Source organism: Aedes aegypti, chromosome 2 (assembly GCF_002204515.2).
Source record: "Aedes aegypti strain LVP_AGWG chromosome 2, AaegL5.0 Primary Assembly, whole genome shotgun sequence".
NCBI lineage: Eukaryota > Metazoa > Arthropoda > Insecta > Diptera > Culicidae > Aedes > Aedes aegypti.
In genome coordinates this window covers 110,373,742-110,397,664 of record NC_035108.1, presented here as the reverse complement: position 1 = coordinate 110,397,664, position 23,923 = coordinate 110,373,742, and the positions used below count along the sequence as shown (strand labels likewise).

Genomic DNA, 23,923 nt, shown 5'->3' with positions numbered 1-23,923 from the left:
ATCAAGATGAGACTAGGGTCAAATTGGTAGATCTTACCCCGTAACGTACCACGAAAAGGTGATCTACCCGCGTTACCTACCACTCTTCAGTAGGTTTCAAGTGCCCTGGGAGATGTGGCCAGTACAAAACATGTCCGGAACCATATCAATATTTGATACCCATAACTCAATCAAGATTTTTGAAGCTGATGCTTCCGGCAGCTTTTTCAAAAATATCGACTCCTATGGCTACTGTATAGGAGTACACCCCATTAGGAATGACCGTTAGGCATAAGTACTCAAGCATAAGGATGTTTGGCATAATATACAATAGGCAATAGTCATAATAGACGTTAGGCATAACATACGTTTGGCATGATGGACGTTTGGAATAAAATAACTTGTGTGAGCTATTTCACACATGTTTTAGATCGCAACATAATTGGGACTCTTTTAGAAATTTCAGCACACCGAAGGGTGTGAGTGGGTGATCCTGAGATGTAACAGCTCGTAAAAAATGTACATACAAAAATAGTTTTTGGGGAATCGAGGAGTGGGTGTAACAATGGCTGTTTTTTGCGTTATGAAACGATCCATTTATCGCAAAAAATGAAAGCAAATATTTTTTCCATTGTTATCAGTCTAAAATACAGGTCTACCGATTTTCTTTACTAACCAGTTATTGTTGAAATGATCAATCTATGTGTTTTTGTTTATGTGAATAAATAACACATATGTGTTAAGGGGAGATCCCCCAGTACCGGACAACACCCAATACCGGACACTGTCGAAAAATTGAGAAATCATTATCCAATCAAGATGGTGTATTAGCAGAAAAGGAAGGCTATTATAGAGAGTAATGGTTGCGTCGAATAACACATCGCTTTTTTTGCACACTTTTTTAGAAAAGTAGAGATGTTTGTAAACAATTTTTCATTGACGTATCTCCTTAAATTTGAACTTATTTGGTAATGATTTTGAATATGGGAAAATAATTTAGATCTCGCAAGCCTAATGGAAAACCTTCATAATTTGAAAATAAGAATATGTTTATATGCCAATATGTTTATAAACCAAAAATGGTCAAACTACAATTTTGGTCTAGCACCTCCTGTCAACCAGTTTCGGACAGTTTGATTTGTTACATGATATCTATGTAATTTTTGCTCCAGTGTTTCCAAATACATTCATTTTTCATGGATTTTATTATGGTATCAAAGATGTAATAAATAAATAAAAAAATAATAATTTTATGTGTTGTTCTACATTTTCATTATTCTTATAATGAAAATGTAGAACAACACATAGAATGTGTTATTTTTCATCATAAATGAAAGATGTTTTTTGATGGACGAGTAAGTAAAACTCAAATTACTCTTGTGAATGTTGCAAATGCATAAAATTGGCAATACTATTCCTAGAGTAAAAATATTCAAATTTTTCAGAATTCGCGGTATTTCCAGATCGTGTCCGGTGTTGAGTGCCACCTTTTCAGATTGGTCAATTTGGTATTAAAATACATCATCAAAATGCAATGTCAAAATTCATATTGTTATTTTCAATTTTTTTTTAACCTACGAAAATGATAATATCAATAATAAATGGGCACGAAGACCGCATAAAATCAATAGTTTTTGAATTCCGACTTTAGTGTCCTAGGTGTTCGGTACTGGGGGATCTCCCCCCATACTTCTGTGGTACGTGACAGACAGAGTTGCCTTATATCAAAAGAATTCTACTTAAATGAACATATTTTGAGTTATGAAGTGAATAATAAATTTCGCGCACATCGTAAAACGGGATGAATAGAAAAAGTGGGGCGAATAGGAACAAAGCGACCTTAAGGTAGAAATGCGACTATTATGTAATGTTAAATTTTTAAAACATACTGAAATTTTGGTTTTCTTTAGTTCAATAGCAACAGAGTATCGATAAACTATTTTAAAATTGAAAAGTTGCTATAATTCTCATAGAAAAATTAAGAAGAAAATGTTGAAATCTCAACCATTTTTGATAGCTTGAAATTTTCACCCTTTTTACCGATTTCAAACATGATCAAAAATTGAAACTGTTTTTAATAATTTGAATGTGATTCTTCATTACGTAAATACATTTTTATATTTCTTCCTGATACACTATTAATTTTGCAGTATTAATTTTTCCATTAAAATGAAAAAAATATAGATGTACAACATACAACATTTCCATAATTTTTTATACGATATAATTTTTATTTTCTAACAGTAATTGGGGTCTCAGCAAAAGAAGAAATTGGTTTTTATCCATACGGTTTAAGTTTTACATATTCAAATATGTCGGAGAGTGTTTCTATTCGCCCCATTTAACGGTAAATTGAATCACGCAATAAACATGATTGATAACACCATCCTCAACTGTGGTTTTCTGGTTGTGTTCTTGGCATTACATCCCGTTGAGAGCAAGGTCATCAAATTGTTGTTGTGAAAACATTTCCTTTGCTGATTTTCAATATATTACAGGAAAAAAAACAAACTCATCGAATTCAAAATAAAAAAATCATCAGCCTTGCATATAGCAATATTTAGATTTACAAAAATACTCCGAATTGCATAGAGCTGCAGTATGACTCAGGAACAGCATAATGTAGAAAGGGAAAATTAATGCAGTCAGCTCTTCCTTACTCGATATTCGATAGCTCGATATCGAGTTACATAATCATAGTACAAGTTTTTATGACTACCTCGATGATTCCTTGGCATTTGCACTGGTTTTATGTTATATAACTCGAAACCTCCCTAACTCGATGGTCCCTTCAATATCGAGTTAAAGAGAGTTGACTGTATTTTCCAAACAACTTTCACTCACAGTCAGTCAATTGTAAAATTATGAAGAATAGTCTATGATTCATAGAAGGAAAAATATATGATTGAAACATTTTCGGCATTAATGGCATTCATTATTGTAATAGTATGACTCGAAAGAACAGCATATTAATGAAAGAAAGCAAATTTGCTGAATAAAACATCAGTAATACTAACGCCAATAATACTCTCGACAAGCTTACTATGAAGAACAGCCTATGGTTGAAGAGAGGAAAAATCTATTATAGAAACATTAGCAAATGTATGTTTATTATCCCTCAATCACACTCAAAAAATGACCAGAGAGTCATGTACAATGGTTAGTTTTAATTATACGATACAAAGAATGTTAAAACTTCCTTTAATAATATTGCAGTATTCTAAGAAGCGATTCCATACTTTTGGGTAGTGTAGGGGGAGTCCTCTATGTCCGGACAGCCTTTATGCCCGGACGGTTTGAATTTTCCGAAAACGAATAATGATATTGAGATTTTTGCAGTGTATACAAACTATGACGTTTTCATGTCCAAATGTAAACAAACAGTAGCTGCCAAAATTTTCAATGTGAAACGAGAAAATTGCATTCAAGTGTATCCACAAATGTTTCTTATAATTTAAGCCTAATTGTCTCCGTAAGTTGACCTCTGTAAGTTTTGCATCAATAATGCAAAATATATTAGAAAATGTAGGATCTCAAAGAAAAGCAACATTTTTCTGGGACCATTGCAATTCCTCTATGACCGGACAGTAAAAATGTTAACCTAATAACTGGGATCTAATTTATAATTCTAGTTTTTCATAAATGTAGGGTACAAAAAACGAACAGCAACAAAAACAGAGCATAAACAATAAAATGTTCGGTCTTTGGAGGCCTTGTAAAGTGCTGTAAACATAATGCTTTTAAGGCAAATGAGCGCACAAGAAGCAGCCACAAGATACGATGTACAGTCATCTCTCCATAACTTGATAATAAAGGGACAATCGAGTTAGGGAAACATCGAGTTACAGAACTCTGAACCAGTGCAAATGCGATTCCAGGGACCATCGAGGTAGCCATGAGCATCAAATTTTACTATGGTCCTTTAAGTAGATAATAAGATACGGAGGTAAGGGAGGAGAGTTGAGTGTACCTAAGAGCACACTTCAAAACTGCATAAAAAACCTTCGAGCTGACAAAGAAATTGCCAACAACCACAAACGCCTTGGATTCCCGAATATATTTTCACCTGAATACGAGTAACCGCTAATTCAACATACGACTGATAAGGCGAATCGATCTATGGCGCTGATCAAGAAGGAGTTTATGGAACTGACCTATGATCACGATAATATGCTTCATACAAATTAACGATAAAACTACTTTAGATTTTGAAATATCACCAAAATACAAAAAGTATCCGAGCATAGAGGACTCCCCCTTATATTATAGTTTTCTAGGGATGCATTCTGGGGATTGGCTTTTTGAGGGAATGGAGCATTCTAAAAAATCCAATTATCAACAATATGGGTAAAATGTCAGTGAGCGAAATTAGGAGCGACGGATTAGGACGGAAACGCCGAAGGTTTGGACGCTTTTATAGATGGTATTAAATTAGCTAAAGAATTAGTAAAACAAGAACATCTCGATACATTATTGAAATTAGCAAAGACAAGGCTGACTGGAAAAGCTCGATCAGGACTCAACCCAGGTATAAACACCATAGATGGGTTGGTTGACGATATCAAGCAAAGATGCAAGGATACCACGACACCAGAAACCATAATAGCACAAATGAAAGCGCTAAAAATCAAACATAATGAGAGTCCAAAAGAATTTTGCGACAGCATTGAAAAATGCTGCGCAAAATTAAAAACAACATACATCAACCATCAAATTCCACCCGCAGTAGCCGATAAAATGTCGACGAAGATTGGAATTGACACCCTAATTTCTGGCATAAACAATCCAGAAATCAAATTAATTTTAAAAGCTGGAACATTTACTAATTTGGCGGAAGCCATCACCAAAATTAATGAAAACAGTCAGCAACAAACCAATCAAGGGACGCAGATATTGTCCTTCACTAGCACTGGAGGGCAAGCAAGCCGAGGAAATTTTAGAAGAGGATCAAGGGGAGGTTACAGACAAAGTAACAATAATAGGAGTTACAATCAGAATCATAACTCCTATAACCAGAACAGATACAACAATAATTTCCGCTCCAGAGGTAATTTTCAGCGAAATCACCAAGGATCAGGAAATAACTTCCGAGGCCGACGGGGTAACAATCGTCACGTCTTTAGTATCCACTCTGGCCAACCACAGCCAGAAATGGAACAACTGCAGCAATTGTTACCTAGTATGGTCATTAGTCCAGTAAATCACCATCAACCACAGGGTTTACTCCCACAAGCTGTACCACAATTACAGCAAACAACCTACCAACAACCAAATTTTTTTGGTCAAATTCAGAGAGGGTAGCTAAAATCCTCTCTATGAATCTAAATGCATCAAATTATGTCACATTAAAAACACTAATGACAAATTGCAAATGTTCCTTCATTGTTGATAGTGGAGCAGACATTTCAATTTTCAAAAGTGAAAAGATTTTACCAACTCAAAGGATTGATGTAAATAAAACATTTAGGATAAACGGTATAACAAGTAAAACTATCCAGACGATTGCTGAGACTGAAACATATTTGATCACAGAAGAAAATTTACAACTTGTACATAATTTTCAAATTGTACATAGCGATTTTCCAATTCCTACTGATGGTATACTTGGACGAGACTTTTTAGTCAAGTATAAGTGTACAATTAATTATGAATATTGGCTTCTAAATATGACCATAAATAATCAAACAATATCATTACCAATACAAGATAATACAAATAACGCATTTACTATACCTGCTAGATGCGAAGTCATTAGAAACGTACCGGATTTCTTAGTAACAGAGGACTCTGTAGTGTTGTCACAGGAAATACAACCAGGTGTTTTCTGTGGGAACACTATAGTATCACCGACCTCAAAATGTATTAAATTTGTAAATACAACAGAAAATCAAGTAATTATAAGAAATTTTAAACCAAAATTAGATGCATTAAAAAATTATGATAGGATTACTACAAATAGTAATACGAATTTGAATGATAACAAAAGATTACATGAACTATACTCTCAAATAAGTTTAGAGCATGTACCAATTTTTGCCAAAAACAAACTCACAAACTTGATCAGAAAGTATCAAGACGTGTTTTGTTTACCAAATGAACATTTAACAATAAACAACTTTTACGAACAAAATATACATTTACAAAATCAATCTGCAGTTTACATACCAAACTATAAGCAGATCCATTCTCAAGCGGATGAGATCAAAAGTCAAATTCAAAAAATGATATCGGATGACATAATTGAACCGTCGATATCTAACTTTAATTCTCCCATTCTCCTCGTACCAAAGAAGTCGGAGGATAACACAAAGAAATGGAGATTAGTTGTTGATTTTCGACAACTAAATAAGAAAATACTGGCAGATAAATTTCCATTGCCACGTATAGATTCAATTTTGGACCAGCTAGGCAGGGCAAAGTACTTTACGACCCTTGACCTTATGGCTGGATTTCATCAAATTCCATTAGCGGAGGAAGCTAGAAAGTATACAGCATTTTCTTCCCCCGATGGACATTTTCAATTTAAAAGATTACCATTCGGGTTAAACATCAGCCCGAACAGCTTTCAGCGAATGATGAATATTGCTTTAGCTGGACTGACACCCGAATATGCATTTGTTTATATTGATGACATAGTTGTCATTGGATGTTCAATTGATCATCATTTGAATAATCTCGAACAAATCTTCAAAAGATTGAGGCATTACAATTTAAAACTCAACCCACAAAAATGTAAGTTTTTCAGGACCGAAGTTACTTACTTAGGTCACAAAATCACGGACTCTGGAATTTTACCGGATGACTCTAAATTTCAAACAATTCGAGATTATCCAGAACCAACAAATATAGACGAAGTGCGTCGATTTGTAGCGTTCTGTAACTATTATCGCAAATTCGTTCCGAATTTTGCGCATATAGCAAAACCTTTGAATAATTTATTGAAAAAAGGTATGACATTTTCATGGAACGATGAGAGAAGACGAAGTTTTCAATCACTGAAACATCACCTCTTGTCACCTAGGATTCTTCAATATCCTGATTTTTCCAAAGATTTTATTTTAACAACAGATGCGTCAGATGTTGCTTGTGGAGCAATTCTGTCACAACTGCATGAGAACGGCGATTTACCAATTGCATTCGCCAGCAAGAGTTTTACAAAAGGAGAAAAATCAAAACCCGTAATTGAAAAAGAATTAACTGCCATTCATTGGGCAATTGACTACTTTAAACCGTATCTTTATGGTCGAAGGTTTAAGGTTAGAACAGACCACAGACCATTGGTTTACTTGTTTGGCATGAATAAACCCACTTCTAAGCTCACGAGAATGAGGCTTGATTTAGAAGAATATGAATTCGACATTGAATATCTCCCTGGAAGAGCAAATGTTGGAGCAGACGCTCTTTCCAGAATACCAACAAAATCAGAAGACCTCAAGTCTTTAGTACTTGTGGTTTTTTTTTTTTTTTTTTTGTTTTTTACAAGGGGGAAATCTGCAAACAGATCCCCTGAGAAGATAACTCAGGGAATGCGGGGATGACGCACCAACGACGACCCGCTAAAACCAGCCTATGCACTGTGCATGAGAAATTCATTTAGAATTGCTCAAGTGGTGAACAGTGCATCGACATGACCCTTGGACTCAGACCCTCATCTCCCCGGAACCACCTTACGGTATTTCTTCGGGAAGGGACCAGTGCATATAGCACAACACGTGTAGCAGAAGTAGCCTAGGCAAACTGCCTCTCCTAGCCGACTTAAACAATGTTACAAGGGACCAGCCTCGGCAGGGCTAATCCTCTGCAGCCAACTCTTGGTCGGCGCGCCATAGACGCTGCAATTCTAACATAATGTGAGTGACAGCCGTAGTTACTGCATTCCAGCACTCGGCATCCGCACACATTCTCTCTATAATATTGTCGGGGGACGTGTCCCCTCCGCATGTAGTGAGCATGCGACCTCTCACAACAATGAAACGGGGGCAATCGAACACGACATGCTCCGCTGTTTCCTCTACACCAGCACAATTGGGGCACGCAGGAGATTCTGAGTGCCCGAACCTATGCAGGTACTGTCTATAGCAACCATGTCCTGACAGAAACTGCGTCAGGTGGAAGTTCACTTCCCCATGGCTTCTACCATACCAATCTGACACATTTGGTATTAGTCGATGGGTCCATCTACCCTTAGTGGAGTTATCCCATTCCTGCTGCCAGCTTCTGAGCGTCTCCTCTTTACACGTGTCGCGGACTCCTCTGGTACCCCTTTGGTTGAAGCATTGAACATCTTCCTTGATGATGAGCCCGATGGGCGTCATCCCGGCTATGATGCACACGGCCTCTTTAGATACCGTCCGGTATGCACTTGCTACTCTTAAGCACATTATCCTGTACGTGCTTTCCAACCGCTTTAGGTTTCTGTTCGTTCTAAGCGCTTTTGACCAGATTGGTCCTCCATACCTTAGTATGGATAGCGCCACGCTTGCCAGCAGCTTGCGTTTGCTGGCAATTACAGCAGAGCTGTTAGACATCATCCTCGAAAGCGCCGCTATAGCCGTAGATGCCCTTTTACAGGCATATTCAACGTGGCTAGCGAAGCTCAGCTTGTCATCGATCATTACCCCAAGATGCCTAAGGGATCGCTTGGACTCTATGGTGCAATCACCTACCGAGATAAGCGCCCGTTGCTCGGACTTGCGGTTGTTGACCACCACCACCTCAGTCTTGTGACGGGCCAGTCCTAGTTTCCTAGACTTCATCCATTCCTCAACCAGGGAAATAGAGTGCGCTGCTGTCAACTCTACTTCCTCCATCGATTCACCATAGACCACTAGGGTGATATCGTCGGCGAAGCCAACAATCTTAACACCCGTCGGAAGGGGCAGCCTCAGTACGTCATCGTACATCGCATTCCATAACAGCGGGCCCAGGATTGAACCTTGAGGTACTCCCGCGGTAATTCGAACGCTTTTCTGCCCCTCCTCTGTGTCATACAGTAGAATCCTACCATCAAAATAGCTTTCTAGAAGCTTACACAACTGCACCGGTACCTTGAGGCGGTGAAGCGCGTGTGCTATTGCTTCCCAGCTTGCGCTGTTGAACGCATTCTTCACATCCAGAGTGACAACCGCGCAGTAACGGATGCCGCTCCTTTTATGCTCGATTGCCACCTCAGCTGTTTGAACGACCGACTGGATGGCGTCCAGAGTAGATTTACCTTTTCTGAATCCAAACTGGTTGTTGGACAGGCCGTCCGCACTCTCCGTATACGGTACTAGTCTGTTGAGAATCAACCTCTCCAATAACTTGCCCGTCGTATCTAGTAGACAGATAGGTCTATACGCCGACGGGTCACCTGGTGGTTTCCCCGCCTTTGGTAGTAGCACCAATTTCTGTCGCTTCCATACATCCGGGAAGATTCCTTGATCAATGCAGCGTTGCATCGTGGTTCTGAACATGTCCGGATCCGTGTTCACTGCCGCTTTTAAGGCAACATTCGGGATACCATCGGGTCCCGGTGCCTTGTTTGACGCGAATGATTTCACGACTTCTGCCAGCTCTTCGTTCGTCACTCTCGCCACTTCTTCTCCTTCATCTGCCGCATACGGCGCTGGGGGCCATGGGCTTACGGGATGGTGCGGGAAGAGTACATCGATTATCGATCGCAGCAACTCGGGCGATTTCTCTTGGGGCGCTATGGCTCCTTTGGTCTTAGCCATTACCACTCTGTAAGCGTCACCCCATGGACTAGAATTGGCACTCTCGCATAGACTTTCAAAGCATGCCCGTTTTCGACTCTTGATTTCCTTTTTGAGAGCCAACTTTGCCTCTCTGAATGCTGCACCGCGTTCCTCTCTTTGTGCTTCTGTGCGTGCGCGTTGCATTCTTCGTCTAGCCCGAAGGCAGATTGCTCGAAGATTTGCAATTGATTCGCACCACCAATACACTGGCGGCCTGTTCTCTCTAGGAGGGGCTTTTCTCGGCATGGAGGCATCACACGCTCGTGATATCATAGCAACTAGCTCTTCACCGTTTAGGTCCAGAGTGTTTCGTTCGCGCCTCAGGGCTTCAGTGAATACTTCGACGTCGAAGCGCGCTGTTTTCCATCCTCGGGCTTGGGTCGAGTTACATCGCGCTGCCTTCTGCCCGCCTGGTATTATACTATAGCGAATCGATTGATGATCGCTATGAGTATAACCGTCATCAACGCGCCAGTTCATGGTACCTAAAAGGTTAGGACTACAAAACGTCACGTCGATGATCGATTCTGCACCATTTCTGCGGAAGGTACTCACTGTACCCACATTTGCCAACTCTACATTTAATGCGGCCAGGGATTCCAACAATAGCTGGCCTCTTTGATTGGTGCAGCGGCTACCCCACTCCACTGCCCATGCATTAAAGTCGCCAGCTATCACTACTGGCTGCCGATTAGCTAGTTCGGCCATCATCCTATCAACCATGTGGGAAAATTCCTCAATCGACCACCTTGGGGGCGCGTAACAACTGCAATAAAACACGCCGTTGATTTTTGCTATCGCAAAACCGTCATTTGAGCTAGAGACTACTTCTTGGATTGGGTATCGTCCTGTCGTCCCTATAGCTGCCAGCTGTTGAGACCTATCCGCCACCCAGTTCCCGTTGTTGGCTGGTATGCGGTATGGGTCCGATAATAACACCACGTCAGTCTTGGTTTCCGAGACTGACTGCCAAAGCAGCTGCTGGGCTGCATCACAGTGGTTTAAATTTAACTGTGTTACTTCCGTTTTGGCTGCTTTGATACTCCGCTTGTGCCCGGACATTTGGGTCCGCCCGTTAAGTGTCCGTTGTCTGCTCTGTCGACACATATTAGGCACTTAGCGATTTGCTTACAATCGCTTGCCCTATGGCCTTCCGCGCCGCATTTTCTGCACATCTTACTTCTGTCGGGACCATTGCAATTCCACGACTTATGGCCCTTCCCGAAACACTTGAAGCAAACTTCAGGAGGCTGTTGTATGCTCAGCCGGCAAACAGACCAGCCTACCTTGAGTATGCCCAAGTTCTTCGCTTTGTTGGCCTCTGCGACCGGCAGCCTGATCGCCGCCACCTGGGTGCCCTGCGGGCCCTTTCTAAGGTGGATGGCCTTACTGGCTACGTCGATGTCACACTGCTCTTTGAGGGCAGCCGAGACCTCCGCTGCATCGGTGACCTCATCCAGATTTTTACACTGGAGAGTCGCTTCAGCAGTAAGGGATCTTACATCAACCTCGTCACCAAGTACTTCTTGTGCCAGTTGCTTATAGACTGCACCCTTCTCCTTGGCGTCCTTCTTTAAGACTAGGATCATTTCACCAATCCTAGTTCGCCTTATGCTTCGCACGTCTGCGCCCAATGGCGATAGCTTCTCTGTGCTTCGCATCGCCTTCAGAACCTCGGCGTATTTTGCTTCCTCCGTTTTGATAACGAGGGCTTCGCCTAAATTCCTACGTTTCGCTGTTTTCGGTTTAGCGCTCTCCTTGGGCTCCGTTTTCGGTTTCCTCTGTTTTTTCTTATTTCCAACTCGTATCCACGGGTTGCTGTTGCCTTGCGCCCGTGGTTCCTGTGGATGCACTGCCTGGTTCCGGTTAACCCGTGGCTCCTTTTTCTTGGCTTTCTTGGCCTTAGGATTGGTGTTGGCCTCTCCTTTGTTGCCATGTCCTCTTGATCGCGGGGCTTGGCTCGTGCCAGCTTTTCCGCTTTGGAGGACGGCCGCGTAGGTTACTTTTCCCTTAGCAACCATACGTCTTTTCGCCACGTATTCATCCCCGGAAGCTTCCCTCTTCCGCATCGCGTATCGAATAATATCATCAGATATATTCGCGTTGCCTGTGAAGGAAAACACTTCGGTCTGACACGACCTAGTGTCTTTTTGGCCTTCTACCTTGCCCAGTTGTTCCTTGGCTTTCTCGTAGTCCTGCTTTGCAGCTAGGACTGATTGTCGCAATTTCAGTAGACTTGTTTTCAAGTCTTTGCTGATATTTGTTTTGCTTTTAACATATTCGATGATGACATCAAGTTGCTCAGCAGCTACCTGCATTTTTGGGAGGTACTCCCTATTGCGATCCATGGCCTCGATTAGTCCCGGGCCATCGGTCACCACACATGTTGCACTGGAGCGGCCAGTGCCTGCCGTCGTCACAGTATCTAGGCTTTTGCCCATACTGTTTTCAATAAAGTTGGTCGTTTCCTTCCTTGGCGGGAACCTTAGCCGGTTACTGATAGGTCCAGAAGCCTCTCCTTCACATTCCGCTAGTTGTTTGTTTTGGTTGATCATCTCTTATGGGTCCCCCTAAGAGCCGCTATCCATCTCCGCTGGAATAGTCGCCTTTATAATCCCATGGTTATCTATGCAAGCAGGGAGGCCATGCTAGGGTTGACATAGTCCTTTATGGGGTACTATGTTCAGAGCCGGATCGGCGCAGGTCAGGTAATGGCATCTGAGCCTACTCCCGCCCAGTTGGAACAACCAGGCGACGGATTTGGAACGTACTCTAAGGCCTGCCACGGTTTTACGGGACGGGGGCAGCCTGCGCCATTAACCCACTCGCCGTTTCGGGCCAGTGTCACCCGACCCTACTAAGGGAGTAGAATGTCGCCGCTGTCAGCCTCAAAGCATATTATCCAGTACATATACCGTTACTTGTCCTTTGTCGTGCGCTGCCAGTATACATAATTGGGGCCGTACTGGCGTTGGTCCCAATGTGCTCGAAGCACTCCTACTCGTAATTCCATGCCTTGTCCGTTTGTATCGCGACCAGTATGCCATAATCAGGATCTCACTGGTATCAATCCTGATGTGCCGGTTGGCACTCCTGTTAGTTTGGGCTAGGGTACTTTAAGCGGCACCGGTCGCTGTGACAGAGTTGCATTCGGATTTTTGTGGTTTTTATGAAGGTTCATCAGAGCCCACTGCGAACTTCACCACATCCTGGGCAACTCCCCAACTCGCAGAGGTCCTGGGGGGGGGGGGGGGGGGGTCCGTTAAGCCCCTGGACTGTCGTCCCTGCTGCCCCAACAAAAAAAAAAAAAAACGCATAATGCGAAGCCATAAGGGTGAAAAATTAAAACTAATTTACAACATCCTTATAATCCCACCCTTATTTAGCCTCAGGTTTGAGACTGAAGAAGGGAAGCCGATTGTCTCGGAGAAACACAAGGTCACCTGCACCATTGCTCCGGGTAGCACAGGAAGGGCACAATACTGTAGAGGGCGCCCTGGTACTCCACAGGCTCCGTTTGCGGTTAGGTTTTTTTTAGACCCCCCTAACCATTCATTCTTAGGCACGGTAAGCTTAAAGCGGCATGAATTAGGGGTCACCTGTGAGATGGACTTATACCACCGGAACAGGCAGTCCGTAGTGTTAATTCTTAGCCAATTGAAACAACCGCTACCGACACTACACGGCTATCTAGGCTGTTCGGGAAAAGGAAGTTAACATTGATGATTAACTCCTGACGTGCCCAAACAGCCCTGTCGTACTTGTGGTTAACACACGCTCAATGACAAAAAAGCAAAAACAGAACAATATTCCCAGAAGATTGGAAGAAACCAGCAGAGGGATTGATCACCTCACTGTTTGGCGTACTGAAAATCCGTCTGAAGTTAATAAATTATTGAAAATTAGTTGTGTCGTGCACCACAATCAATTGAATATAATGGTAAATAATCATAATTTTAGGAAAATTTTAGGTACAGTAACAATACCCTTAACACATAATAATGGAAGTCGAACTCTAGAATTCGCACTTCTAGAAATTTCCAAACTTTTAAAAATTTACAAAAGAGACAAGATAGCGCTATCGGAAGAAGATATATTATTTCAATATTTTTCCCTGCAAACAATAAAGGAAATCGCAAATACTGCCATTTCCAGCTACCAAATCATTATTTTTAAACCACCAAGGTTTATTCACAAGCAGGAAGAGATTCGAGAAATCTTGACGCGTCACCATACGACCCCTACGGGAGGTCATGTTGGCCAACACCGTTTATATCTGAAATTAAGAGAAATTTATAAATGGAAAAATATGAAATTTGACATTAAAAATTTCATAAAAGCTTGTGAAAAATGTAAAATTAATAAAATACATCGACACACAAAAGAAGCGCAAGTTGTGACGACAACTCCTTCTAAGCCATTCGAAGTGCTTTCTGCAGACACAGTTGGTCCTTTTACACGAACAAATCATGGAAATAGATTCAATGTAATTTAACCAAGTATGTTATTTTGATTCCGATACCTACAAAAGAAGCGAATGTGATCGCAAAAGCACTCGTCGAAAACTTTATATTAATATACGGAAACTTTTTGGAACTACGTACAGATCAAGGAACTGAGTATCGTAACGAAGTTCTCGATCAAATATGCCAACTTTTGCAAGTTAAACAGACATTTTCAACCCCATATCATCCAGAATCAATAGGTGCATTGGAGAGGAATCATAGATGCCTTAATGAGTACCTACGATCATTCACCAATGCACACCAAACTGATTGGGATGAATGGATAAAATTTTACGCTTTTACTTTCAACACAACTCCACATACCGAGCACAACTATACCCCATACGAACTAATATTTGGACGAAAAGCAACATTACCACATGACTTAGAATTAAACAGACCGACTTTAGAACCAATCTATAATTTGGAAGAATATTACAATGAATTAAAATTTAAACTCCAAGTTACGAATAAAATAGCACATCAAAATCTAATAAACAAAAAGGAAGCAAGACAGATTACATTTAACAATAATACAAATCCTATTGATGTTAAAATTGGAGACCATGTTTACATTACTCGTTTTCCTTTACGCATGCATAATAATGCAGGCCAAGAAACAATTAATACTTTTCACAGCGTTGACAAAAATGCCAAATGGCCTAGATCTTTCCCTTACGTTTTCGGCTACCTTCGTCTTTCACGACGACTGTGTTATGCTTAGCGAGTTACCACCACTCATGCTATTTGAATGTGATTGGTTAACTCTGCGTGGAGACTCTTAAGACCAACCCCTAGAATAGTTGAATCATGTGTAGAGTTAAGTTACGTAGAAGTAGATCTAGGAAAATAAAGATCAGATCGTTTCGGACTGTTACACGAACCTGAGTGTTTCTTGAAGATATCACAGTTCATGATATCAAAACTATTACATATGGTAGCATCACGGTAATAGATTCTGGGGAATGAGATTCGGGAGCGTGAAATTCTGAGGAATGGTTTGGGGGCTAATGGTTTTCTGGACAATGTTATAAAAACATGAAACTATATTCTAAATGACTATTCCAGATTGGGTTCGCAACGTGGAATCGAGGATTTGAAACTGGTGTCGTTCTTCCGAGGTGTCGACTGGGAACACATTCGCGAACGGCCTGCGGCCATACCGGTTGAGGTACGTTCCATCGACGACACGTCCAACTTTGACGACTTCCCCGACGTAGCCCTGGAAATACGTAAGTACACTGTTGTAGTTAGATTTGTCTAGTTTCACGTTAACTGACCAAATTTTATACATTCGAAAATAATTAGCTGCCCATCCCACACCGGAGGGTGAAGTCCTCAAGGATTGGGTATTCATCAACTACACCTTCCGACGGTTCGAGAGTCTCACGCAACGTGGAACCCCGACGAAAAAGTAAACCCCCCTCCCCACTCACCCCACTGTGCGTGTCTTCTCCAGCTTCCGCCGGCAACTATATATATATTTATGTGTTTGCTGATGATGTTCTAATCACACTTCGCACCCCCTTTGACTCTAATCTCTAGCACTAAACGCGCCGGTGACGACCGTACATCGGTGTTAGGGAGGCAAGGTGGACAGTTAGAGATCCAACACACGGGGGATCCCCCACTTTGACCTTAGATAGCATTCGTTAAGAATCCCGCCCCGCCCAGGGCGTCGAAAAACCAATAAGTAGCGACTCAATTGATACAAGGATACAAATGCAATTGGGAACCCGTAACTAACAATATCCTCTATATAAAGTACACAAAAAAAATATAAAGTAATTTAACGTAAAACAAACACTAAGCAGAGCAACTCGTGAGAAGAAAATGAATCAAAGAATATCGATAGCAGAACGTAACATTAGAATTAGCATCGTCAGTTCAGTGCATCCTCCCCTCGTTTTTCCCTCCTGCGCTTAGATAGAGTTCATTTTGTACCATGATATGCTAGGAAGGTCCCTCTAATTTTCGCCTCTCACAGCCAAGTAGACTTACAACAACACACTGCAACGGTAAGACGTAATATGGATAGTAGTCTCGTAACAGCTAACAGCACCGAACAGAAACAAACAAACCAACCACACACACAGAACGCTTGCTTTTAGTAGGATTAATGTAAGTGAAGGAAGACAAGTTTTGATGAAGTGTCCCACCCCCTTGAGCCGCGAAACAGTGGGGTTATGTTCGTTCGGATGGGTGGCATTTCGGAAGGCATGAGTCGTTGGGAAGAATATTTAGGAAAACATCTTCATTGCAAAATTTAGTCGCTAGATTGCACTTTAAGTGTCAGAAAAGTTATTGGAAAATGTATTCTTATTGGAAATTGTATGTTATCAGCCTTGTCAAACACTGATAGGCGATGGGAGTTGTTACAAAAATCTTATTAGGAGGTGGAGGAGGTGAACCAGCGTTCGGCTGAAAGCCTCTTAAATAAAGGCAAAAAAAATCTTACTAACAGTATAAGTTAAACCTTCTCGACAAGACTTGCGGCAAACCACTTCGATATTTTTTGTTATCGTTGTACCTAGTACAGTATAGTTAATGGAACTTCTCTCGCAGGATTTCGACTAACCCCGTTGAAATAACTTCGACAGTCATTTATGAGAATTTTCGGAAACTTCAAGGCTTTATGAAGCTCATACACATTCTATACAGAATTCATGGACTCACGCTTCGAAAGATTTGAGGAATCCTGCTCCTATGGATTGATTGAAATTATCCCATTTCAGGTTATCCAAGAAATTTTGCTTGATGAATCATGCTCCTATGGATTTGAGAAATTCAATCTTGATATTGGATGCAAACCGAGGGATTTCGTTTTGAAAGATTCGAAGAATCTCGTTCCGAGAGATTTGGTAAATTCTGCTCCTAGAAATTCGTGAAATCACATTCCAAAAAGTTCCAGAAATCCAGTTCCGAGGGATTCTGAGGATCTTTTTATGAGGGATCCAAAGTATTGCCGTCTGAGAGATTCGAAAACTTCGGGGAATGATTAAAAAATTCATATTCCAAGAGATTCAAGGAATTCCGTTTGGAGATTTTCAGGGAATTTCTTATATCGATAAATTCCAGAAATCAAGTTTTTGAATTCTTTTACGATGGATTTGAGGTTTTTCCTATCCAATCGAAAAGATTCGTATTCGTATTCGTATTGGGAGATTCGAGGAATCCCGTTCCGAGATATTCGAGAGATTTGAGGAATCCCGTTTCTAAATATTTGAGGTATCTCGTATTGAGAGATTTAATGAAACCTGCTTAACTGGATTTCAGCAATTCCATCCCAAAATATTTGGCAACTGTTGTAACTAATGATTTGGAAAATGCTGAAACTTCTGCGGAAGCCTCGATTCTTGGGAAATGTTGGGAACTCTAGAATTTGTCGAGAAGTTCTAGAATTTGTACTCCGAATCTTTTTACGAAAGATTTCGAGAGTTTTCAGAAATCCTCCTTAAGCAATCTAATGAAGAGGGCTTCACAGAATTGCACTTTTTATGAATCTGGAAATCTCGGTTCGAGACATTTGAGGAATCTCATTCTACTCAGATGGATTTGAGAAATCCAATACCGAAATATTCTACGGATCTTGTTACGAAGGATTCGAAAATTCTCATGCTGCAAGATTCGAAGAATTCCATTCTAAATAAATTTGGGCAATTCAGGTAATATTATGTTCCAAGAATTTGAGAAATCCAATTTTGAGAATTGACAGATACGAGCAATCCCATTTTGAACGATTCGAGAAATTCCATTCCAAGAAATTCGAGGAATCTCGTTCTGGAAGATATGAAAAATCCCGCTGAGAAAGTTTCGAGGAATCCTATACGTGAGTTCTGAGAATCTTTACGAATGATTCTAGGAATTTCATGTCAAGAGATTCTTGAAATATGTTTTAAAGGGAATTGATGAATTTCGTTCCAAGATATCCAACGGATTCGAGAGACAACGTCTCGACAAATTTGTGGATTCTTATGACGAAAGATTCAGGTTATTCCATTCCGAAATAAAGAATTAATTTCGTTTCATGTATTGAAGAAATCATTTGGCTCCTAAGAATTTGAAGAAGTCCCGAGGTATTTGGGAATTCTTGTAACAAACAATTTGGGAAATATCACACCGAAAGATTTGAAAAATCTTATTCCGAGATATTCGAGAAACAGCGCTTCAATATTGTCAAGGAAATCCATTACAAGAGATTTGAGGAATCCTAGACCAAGAAGTTTAAAGAATCCTGCTCCTATAGATCTGAGAAATCCATTCCAAGAGAAAGCTTGTTACGAAAGATTTGAGAAATATCCTACTAAAAGATTCCTGGAAATCTTTCTTTGATAGATCTCAGGTATCCCATTCCAATAGACTCTAGAAAAACCCATTCCAAGATATTCGAGAAACCTTTGATAACTTCGAGGTTCTATTTCGAGGAATATCTGGAATAGTTCCCTAAGTAGGGCGTATAGCAGGTTTCTTTTTAGAGATTTGGTCTGTATTTTAATGCAAAACGAGTCTGTTTTTAATGGATCGTCTCTAAATTATCTTCTTTAACCAAAACGGTCTCTTTTTGGAGGCTCCAGAGAAACCTTCGGCAATTTTTACGCGATTATTCTCCAGGAATTCATTTTCAATTTCTCGAGGAAAGAGCTTTAGGAATTATTTTAATAATTTTTCCAGAGATTTCTTTCTGTGTACTTTCAGGAGCTCTTCTCCTGGCATTCATCCAGAAATTCTTCTCGAGATAGACCACAAACTGTTCTAGGAACTCTCCGAAGATTTATTAAAAAAAATCAGAATTATCTACAGGAAATCCAGCGAAACTATCCTAAGATTTCCTTAGAAGATTTTCTCACTAAATCCTCCACCGATTGGAATCGATGAAAAAATCGCTTCACTACCTCCTGGAAGACTTGGAATTTCTCTCACCTGAAGTAGACTCGCACATGCCGAAAGATTCACTGAATCCCGTTCTGAGAAATTCGAGATATACTGCTCCAAACAAATTTCACTTTTTGAAAAATTCAAAAAAACTGTTCGGAGAGGTACAAGAATTCCTCATCCAAAATATTCCAGGCACGGAAGGAGCTCATTCTGAGAATTTCGAAAGATTGTTTCCTGGGTTGTGCTACTTTTTTCCGAATGTCCGTTCCCCGAATGTCGTTTCCCCGAACGCCAGTTCCCCGAATACTCCTTTTCCCCGAAAAGTTTTTTGCACTCATAATTGTCATAACTTTTTGCATTTCAAGGTGGTGCACGAACCGGTCATCGGAAATGCACCCTGCTTTATTTGATTGGCGTTTCTTCCGAGTTTTACCTTCCTCAGTATTTTTGGCAATTAGTGTTTAGTCGGGAATGATCAAATATCTCCTTCTTTTCATTGCTTACAGTTAATTTTAGTTCAGCACCCTGTCACTAAAGACTAAAGACTTGCACCTTTTTGCACTGCATTACTTTTCTGGGAAACGTCTCGTTCGGGGAAATGGCTTTCGGGAAACGGGTCATTCGTAGATTTGTGGAATTTCATGCCGAAAGATTCGTAGAATCCCTCTGCAAGAGACTCTAGAAACCCTATTTCAAAAATTTTAAGAAAAACCATGCATTTCAGATCTCGCTCATACGAGGAATTTCTCTTCGAGAGTTTTAAGGAAACCTGAAATGGGATGGAATTGGACAATCTATTAAAGAGATATTCGAGAATTCATGTTCCGGAAGATCCTAACCATTCCATTCTGACTTGAACTCTTTAGGAAAGATTCTGAAAATCTACGAATTCTATTCCGATGTGTTCTAGAAATTCTGTTCAAAGGGAGATAGAGTCTCGAGGAGTATAAGAAATCATGTGACGAAAAATTCGAGTAATTCCATTAATTTCGTTTCATGTATTCGAGGAATCCTGTTTTACTTCTATGGATTTGAAGTATCCAGGCTCGAGTTATTCCGAACATCGAAAGTTACGAAAGTTTTGGAAAATCCCATACCGAAAGATCGGAAGGATCTTATTCCGGTAAATTCGAGAAACCCCGTTCCAATATAATCTAGGAACCCCATTGCAAGAGATTTGAGGAATCCCATTCCAAAAACTGAGGAATCCTGCTAAGATAGAAAGATTTGAGAAATATCATATCGGAAATTTACGATAATCTTTTTCTGTGAGATTCGGGAAATCTTATTCGATCCCATTGCGATGAACTTAAGATAACGCATTCCAAGAAATTGGAGAAACCCCGTTCTGAGAGATTTAAGGAATCCTGCTCTGAAATATTCAACTATACGACGTCTTTATAACTTCGAGGATTCATTGTTCCGAAATATTCTATTCGAGGAATTTCAGCTCAGCCTGAGAGATTCAGAGATTCTGTACTGGAGATTTAAGGAATCTCATTCCAAGACAGTGTAGAATTTCTAGTGATTTCTAACATTTTCTAGTGATTTTTTTTTTGAGAATTCCTGACGGAATTAGGGAGATAATTTCTGAAGACTTGAAGGAATAATTCCTTAGAGGAATTCCTAGTTGAAATCTTAAAGTATTCTTGATCGAAAATATGGAGAAAGATTTGAAGAAGACTAAGAAAGATTATTTGCCAATAATTTCTCTCACAATTTGTCTACAGAATCATCAGACGATCTTGTTACGAAATATTCAAGAAATCTAATACCGGAAGATGTTAAGAATCACGTTCTGAGAGATTTTACGAATCTCATTTTAAAATATTTATAGAAATCCAGCAAACAATATTCCAAAACATTTAATAAATCCCACTTTGAGAGATTCCTGCAACCTCGCTTTAAAATATTCGAGGAATATAATTCTCGGAATAAAATGCTTCTATAGATTCAACTAATCCAAGAGATTCAAGGAAATGCATTTCCAAAATACCGCTCCGAAGGAATTCTCGAATCTTGTGGAATTGAAGACATATCGTTCTGAAAGATTCAAAAATTCTCATTATAAGAGAATAACGATAAACTCCGTTCACAAAAAATCATGGAAACCAATTTAAAGAGATTCGAGTGGTCTCGTTCCAGCGATACAAAAATCTTGGGGTTAGCCAATTTTGAAATAAAAAAAAATCAACTTTCATGAGCATGGATTGAGTCCGTTCTCTCGTTCGCTGCTGCTATTTATCAAGCTTGTTACAACTTGCGAAGCATTGTCGACCATGGACTGCTACAGATGGGATGTTTTTCTTTGCTTGCTTAGATCGTGCTTCTAAATCAACCGAGAACAAATTCTGCAATGTCTATTCATGAGCCGATCATTTTCAAAGCCCCATCCCGGACGATCATGCCATGCACCGCCTGATACTTCCAAAATCCAACGACTGCCAATTGAAAGCCACCAAGCCGTTCGAACTTACCCAGAAATAGAGTCCTAGGCACTAACACACACTCACAGAACAAACCGCAATACCGTAATCCGTTCGGGGTAAACTCGCTTATCACTCCATAGCGTTATGTATAGTTTAGCGTCAATGTGCAACATGGAAACGTCCCTAGAAAGAAAAAAACAAGTTCAATGTGTATAAGAAGAATCATCTATGCTAATTACCGGGACAGGAGTCGCGAAACGTGGGGAATGCATTTCTGTAAGTCCACAGCAGCAAGAAAGCAAGAAGCAAAAGATTTATCTAGAAGAAAGCTATAATAGTATTAGTAGTTTTTATTATTACAATTATTATTTTTTAGAGATCGCAATCATGCTTTTACACATTTAAGTTTGAATGTTTTATAAAGTAGAACAGAGCAGAGTAATGCACTTATTTCGACTTAGGCAAGGGAACTATTATGTTGCAAGTGATAGTTTTGTGTAGTTTTTTTTAAGTTGTGTAAATAATCAACGTGCGAAACGAAAAGTTCTGAAAATGGGGCAAACGGTTCTCGTGTTCTTAGGCATTTCGTTAAACAGTTTATATATGTCTTTCTATCGGAGGTTTTGCTACAAGCAAACTATGACTAAAATTGTTCTCGTTTTGGTTCTATTCTATTACAAATTTTATTTATACAATTGTTTTTTTTTCTTTTCCAATTTCGGACGCATCTTCCGTCACAGTTTTGTACTATGTATCTGAAATTGCTCCTTTTCATAATTTTAAGGGCAAGAACGTGTTTTGCTAAAAAAATAAAATGAACAATAGCTGTAATAGGTTAATTTTCGTCGGATCCGAATCTTGTCGCGGAATGCTTGTCGATTCAGTTTTCGACTCAATTCCGAGATCCGAGGAAATGGACTTGCATTCCGCGACAACAGGCGCGCTAGTTTGCAACAATAGATTTGTGATCTCGTGAAAGCGTTAATTCAAAGTTCTGTGTTCGTCGCATGCGCCCTCTTTTCCTTTGGGAGGGTTTCAAAGCTGAAATAGAGTATAACAGTGAGATACAACCCGCAACCCTTACAACAACACTGAACAGAAAAATAAAGTGATACTGAAATTCAATGGAAATGAAATATTGCCTGGTTTCCATTTTTCAGTGAGTGATAATATCAAATCCTTCCTTTTTAAATTTTTCGTTTTCGGTATTAATGTCCATGTCTGTCTGAAGCAAAGTCATGTACACGCAAAACAAAATGTGCGGTAAAAACTACCATTTTAGGGGTTAACTTAAGCGCTCGCGCCGGAAATTTTCAGCAGACCAGAAATGCGCTTGATTTTACCGGAACATGGTAGCTGGTTCCGCCAGGGCAGTTTGGGGACATTACCGTTTCATGTCCAAAACATACCGTGCGACGTCTCAATCTTCATGAATTCGGGAGAACATGTCGATAAAGGAAGAATAAACTAAATTTCAATAGATTTGGCCACTCCAGAGCACCTGACACAGGTTCCGTCAGGGCCTCTTTGAGGACATTTCCGTTTTTTGTCGGAAACATACCGTGCAACGTATCAATCTTTATGAATTCGAGAGAACATGCCAATAAAAAAAGAAAAACTCTGGTACAAACAGATGTGGACACTACAGATCCTGGCACAGGTTCCTAGAGGGCCTCTTTGGGGACATTTTCGTTTTTGTCGGAAACATACCGTGCAACGTATCAATCTTTGTGAATTCGAGAGAACTTGTCAATAAAAGAAGAAAAAGCTCGGTACGAACAGATGTGGCCACTCCAGATCTCCAGGTACAGGTTCCACGAGGGCTTCTTGGGGAACATTTCCATTTCATGTCCAAAAACATACCGTGCGACATCTCAATCTTAATAAATTTTAAATAACTTGTCAATAAATGAAAAATAACACGGTAATAAAAGATTTGGCCACTCCAGAGCTTCTGGCACAGGTTCCATAAGGGCTTCTTTTGGGATATTTCTGCTTTTGTCTCAATCTTTGTGAATTGTAAAAAAACATGTCAATAAAAGAAGAATCAACTTATTAACATTTGATGTGGCCAAGCACCAGGTTCAACCAGGGCCTCCTTGGAGATTTATTCTGTTTTATATCCATAACAAACCGTGTGACGTGTCAATCTTCGTGAATTCGAAAGAACATGTCAATTAATGAAGTATGAACTAGGTATCAACTAATTAGGTCACTCCTAAGCACCTGGTACTGGTTCCGCCAAGACCTCTTAGGGGACATTTCAGTTTCATGTACAAAGCCTATTATGCAACGTTTCAATCTTCATGCATTCGACAGAACATGTCAATTAATGAGGAATAGACCTGTGTTTCCTTTCATGAGCATCATGTACAGATTCCAAAAAGGCCTATTTTAT

The 23,923-nt window shown here is 40.1% G+C and overlaps 1 protein-coding gene across 2 annotated transcripts in view; it reads left to right on the top strand.

The window, feature by feature from the left end:
- LOC5572754 (serine/threonine-protein kinase tricorner) overlaps positions 1-18,957 on the top strand; it is a 65,997-nt gene extending 47,040 nt beyond the window's left edge. For both annotated transcript variants that reach the window (XM_001660518.2, XM_021841925.1), the window contains exons 5-6: positions 15,290-15,453; positions 15,530-18,957. In XM_001660518.2, coding sequence (XP_001660568.1) covers positions 15,290-15,453; positions 15,530-15,639 — 274 coding nt within the window. In that variant the 3' untranslated portion in view covers positions 15,640-18,957. The remainder of the gene's footprint in view (positions 1-15,289; positions 15,454-15,529) is intronic.
- Positions 18,958-23,923: the final 4,966 nt, after the last annotated feature.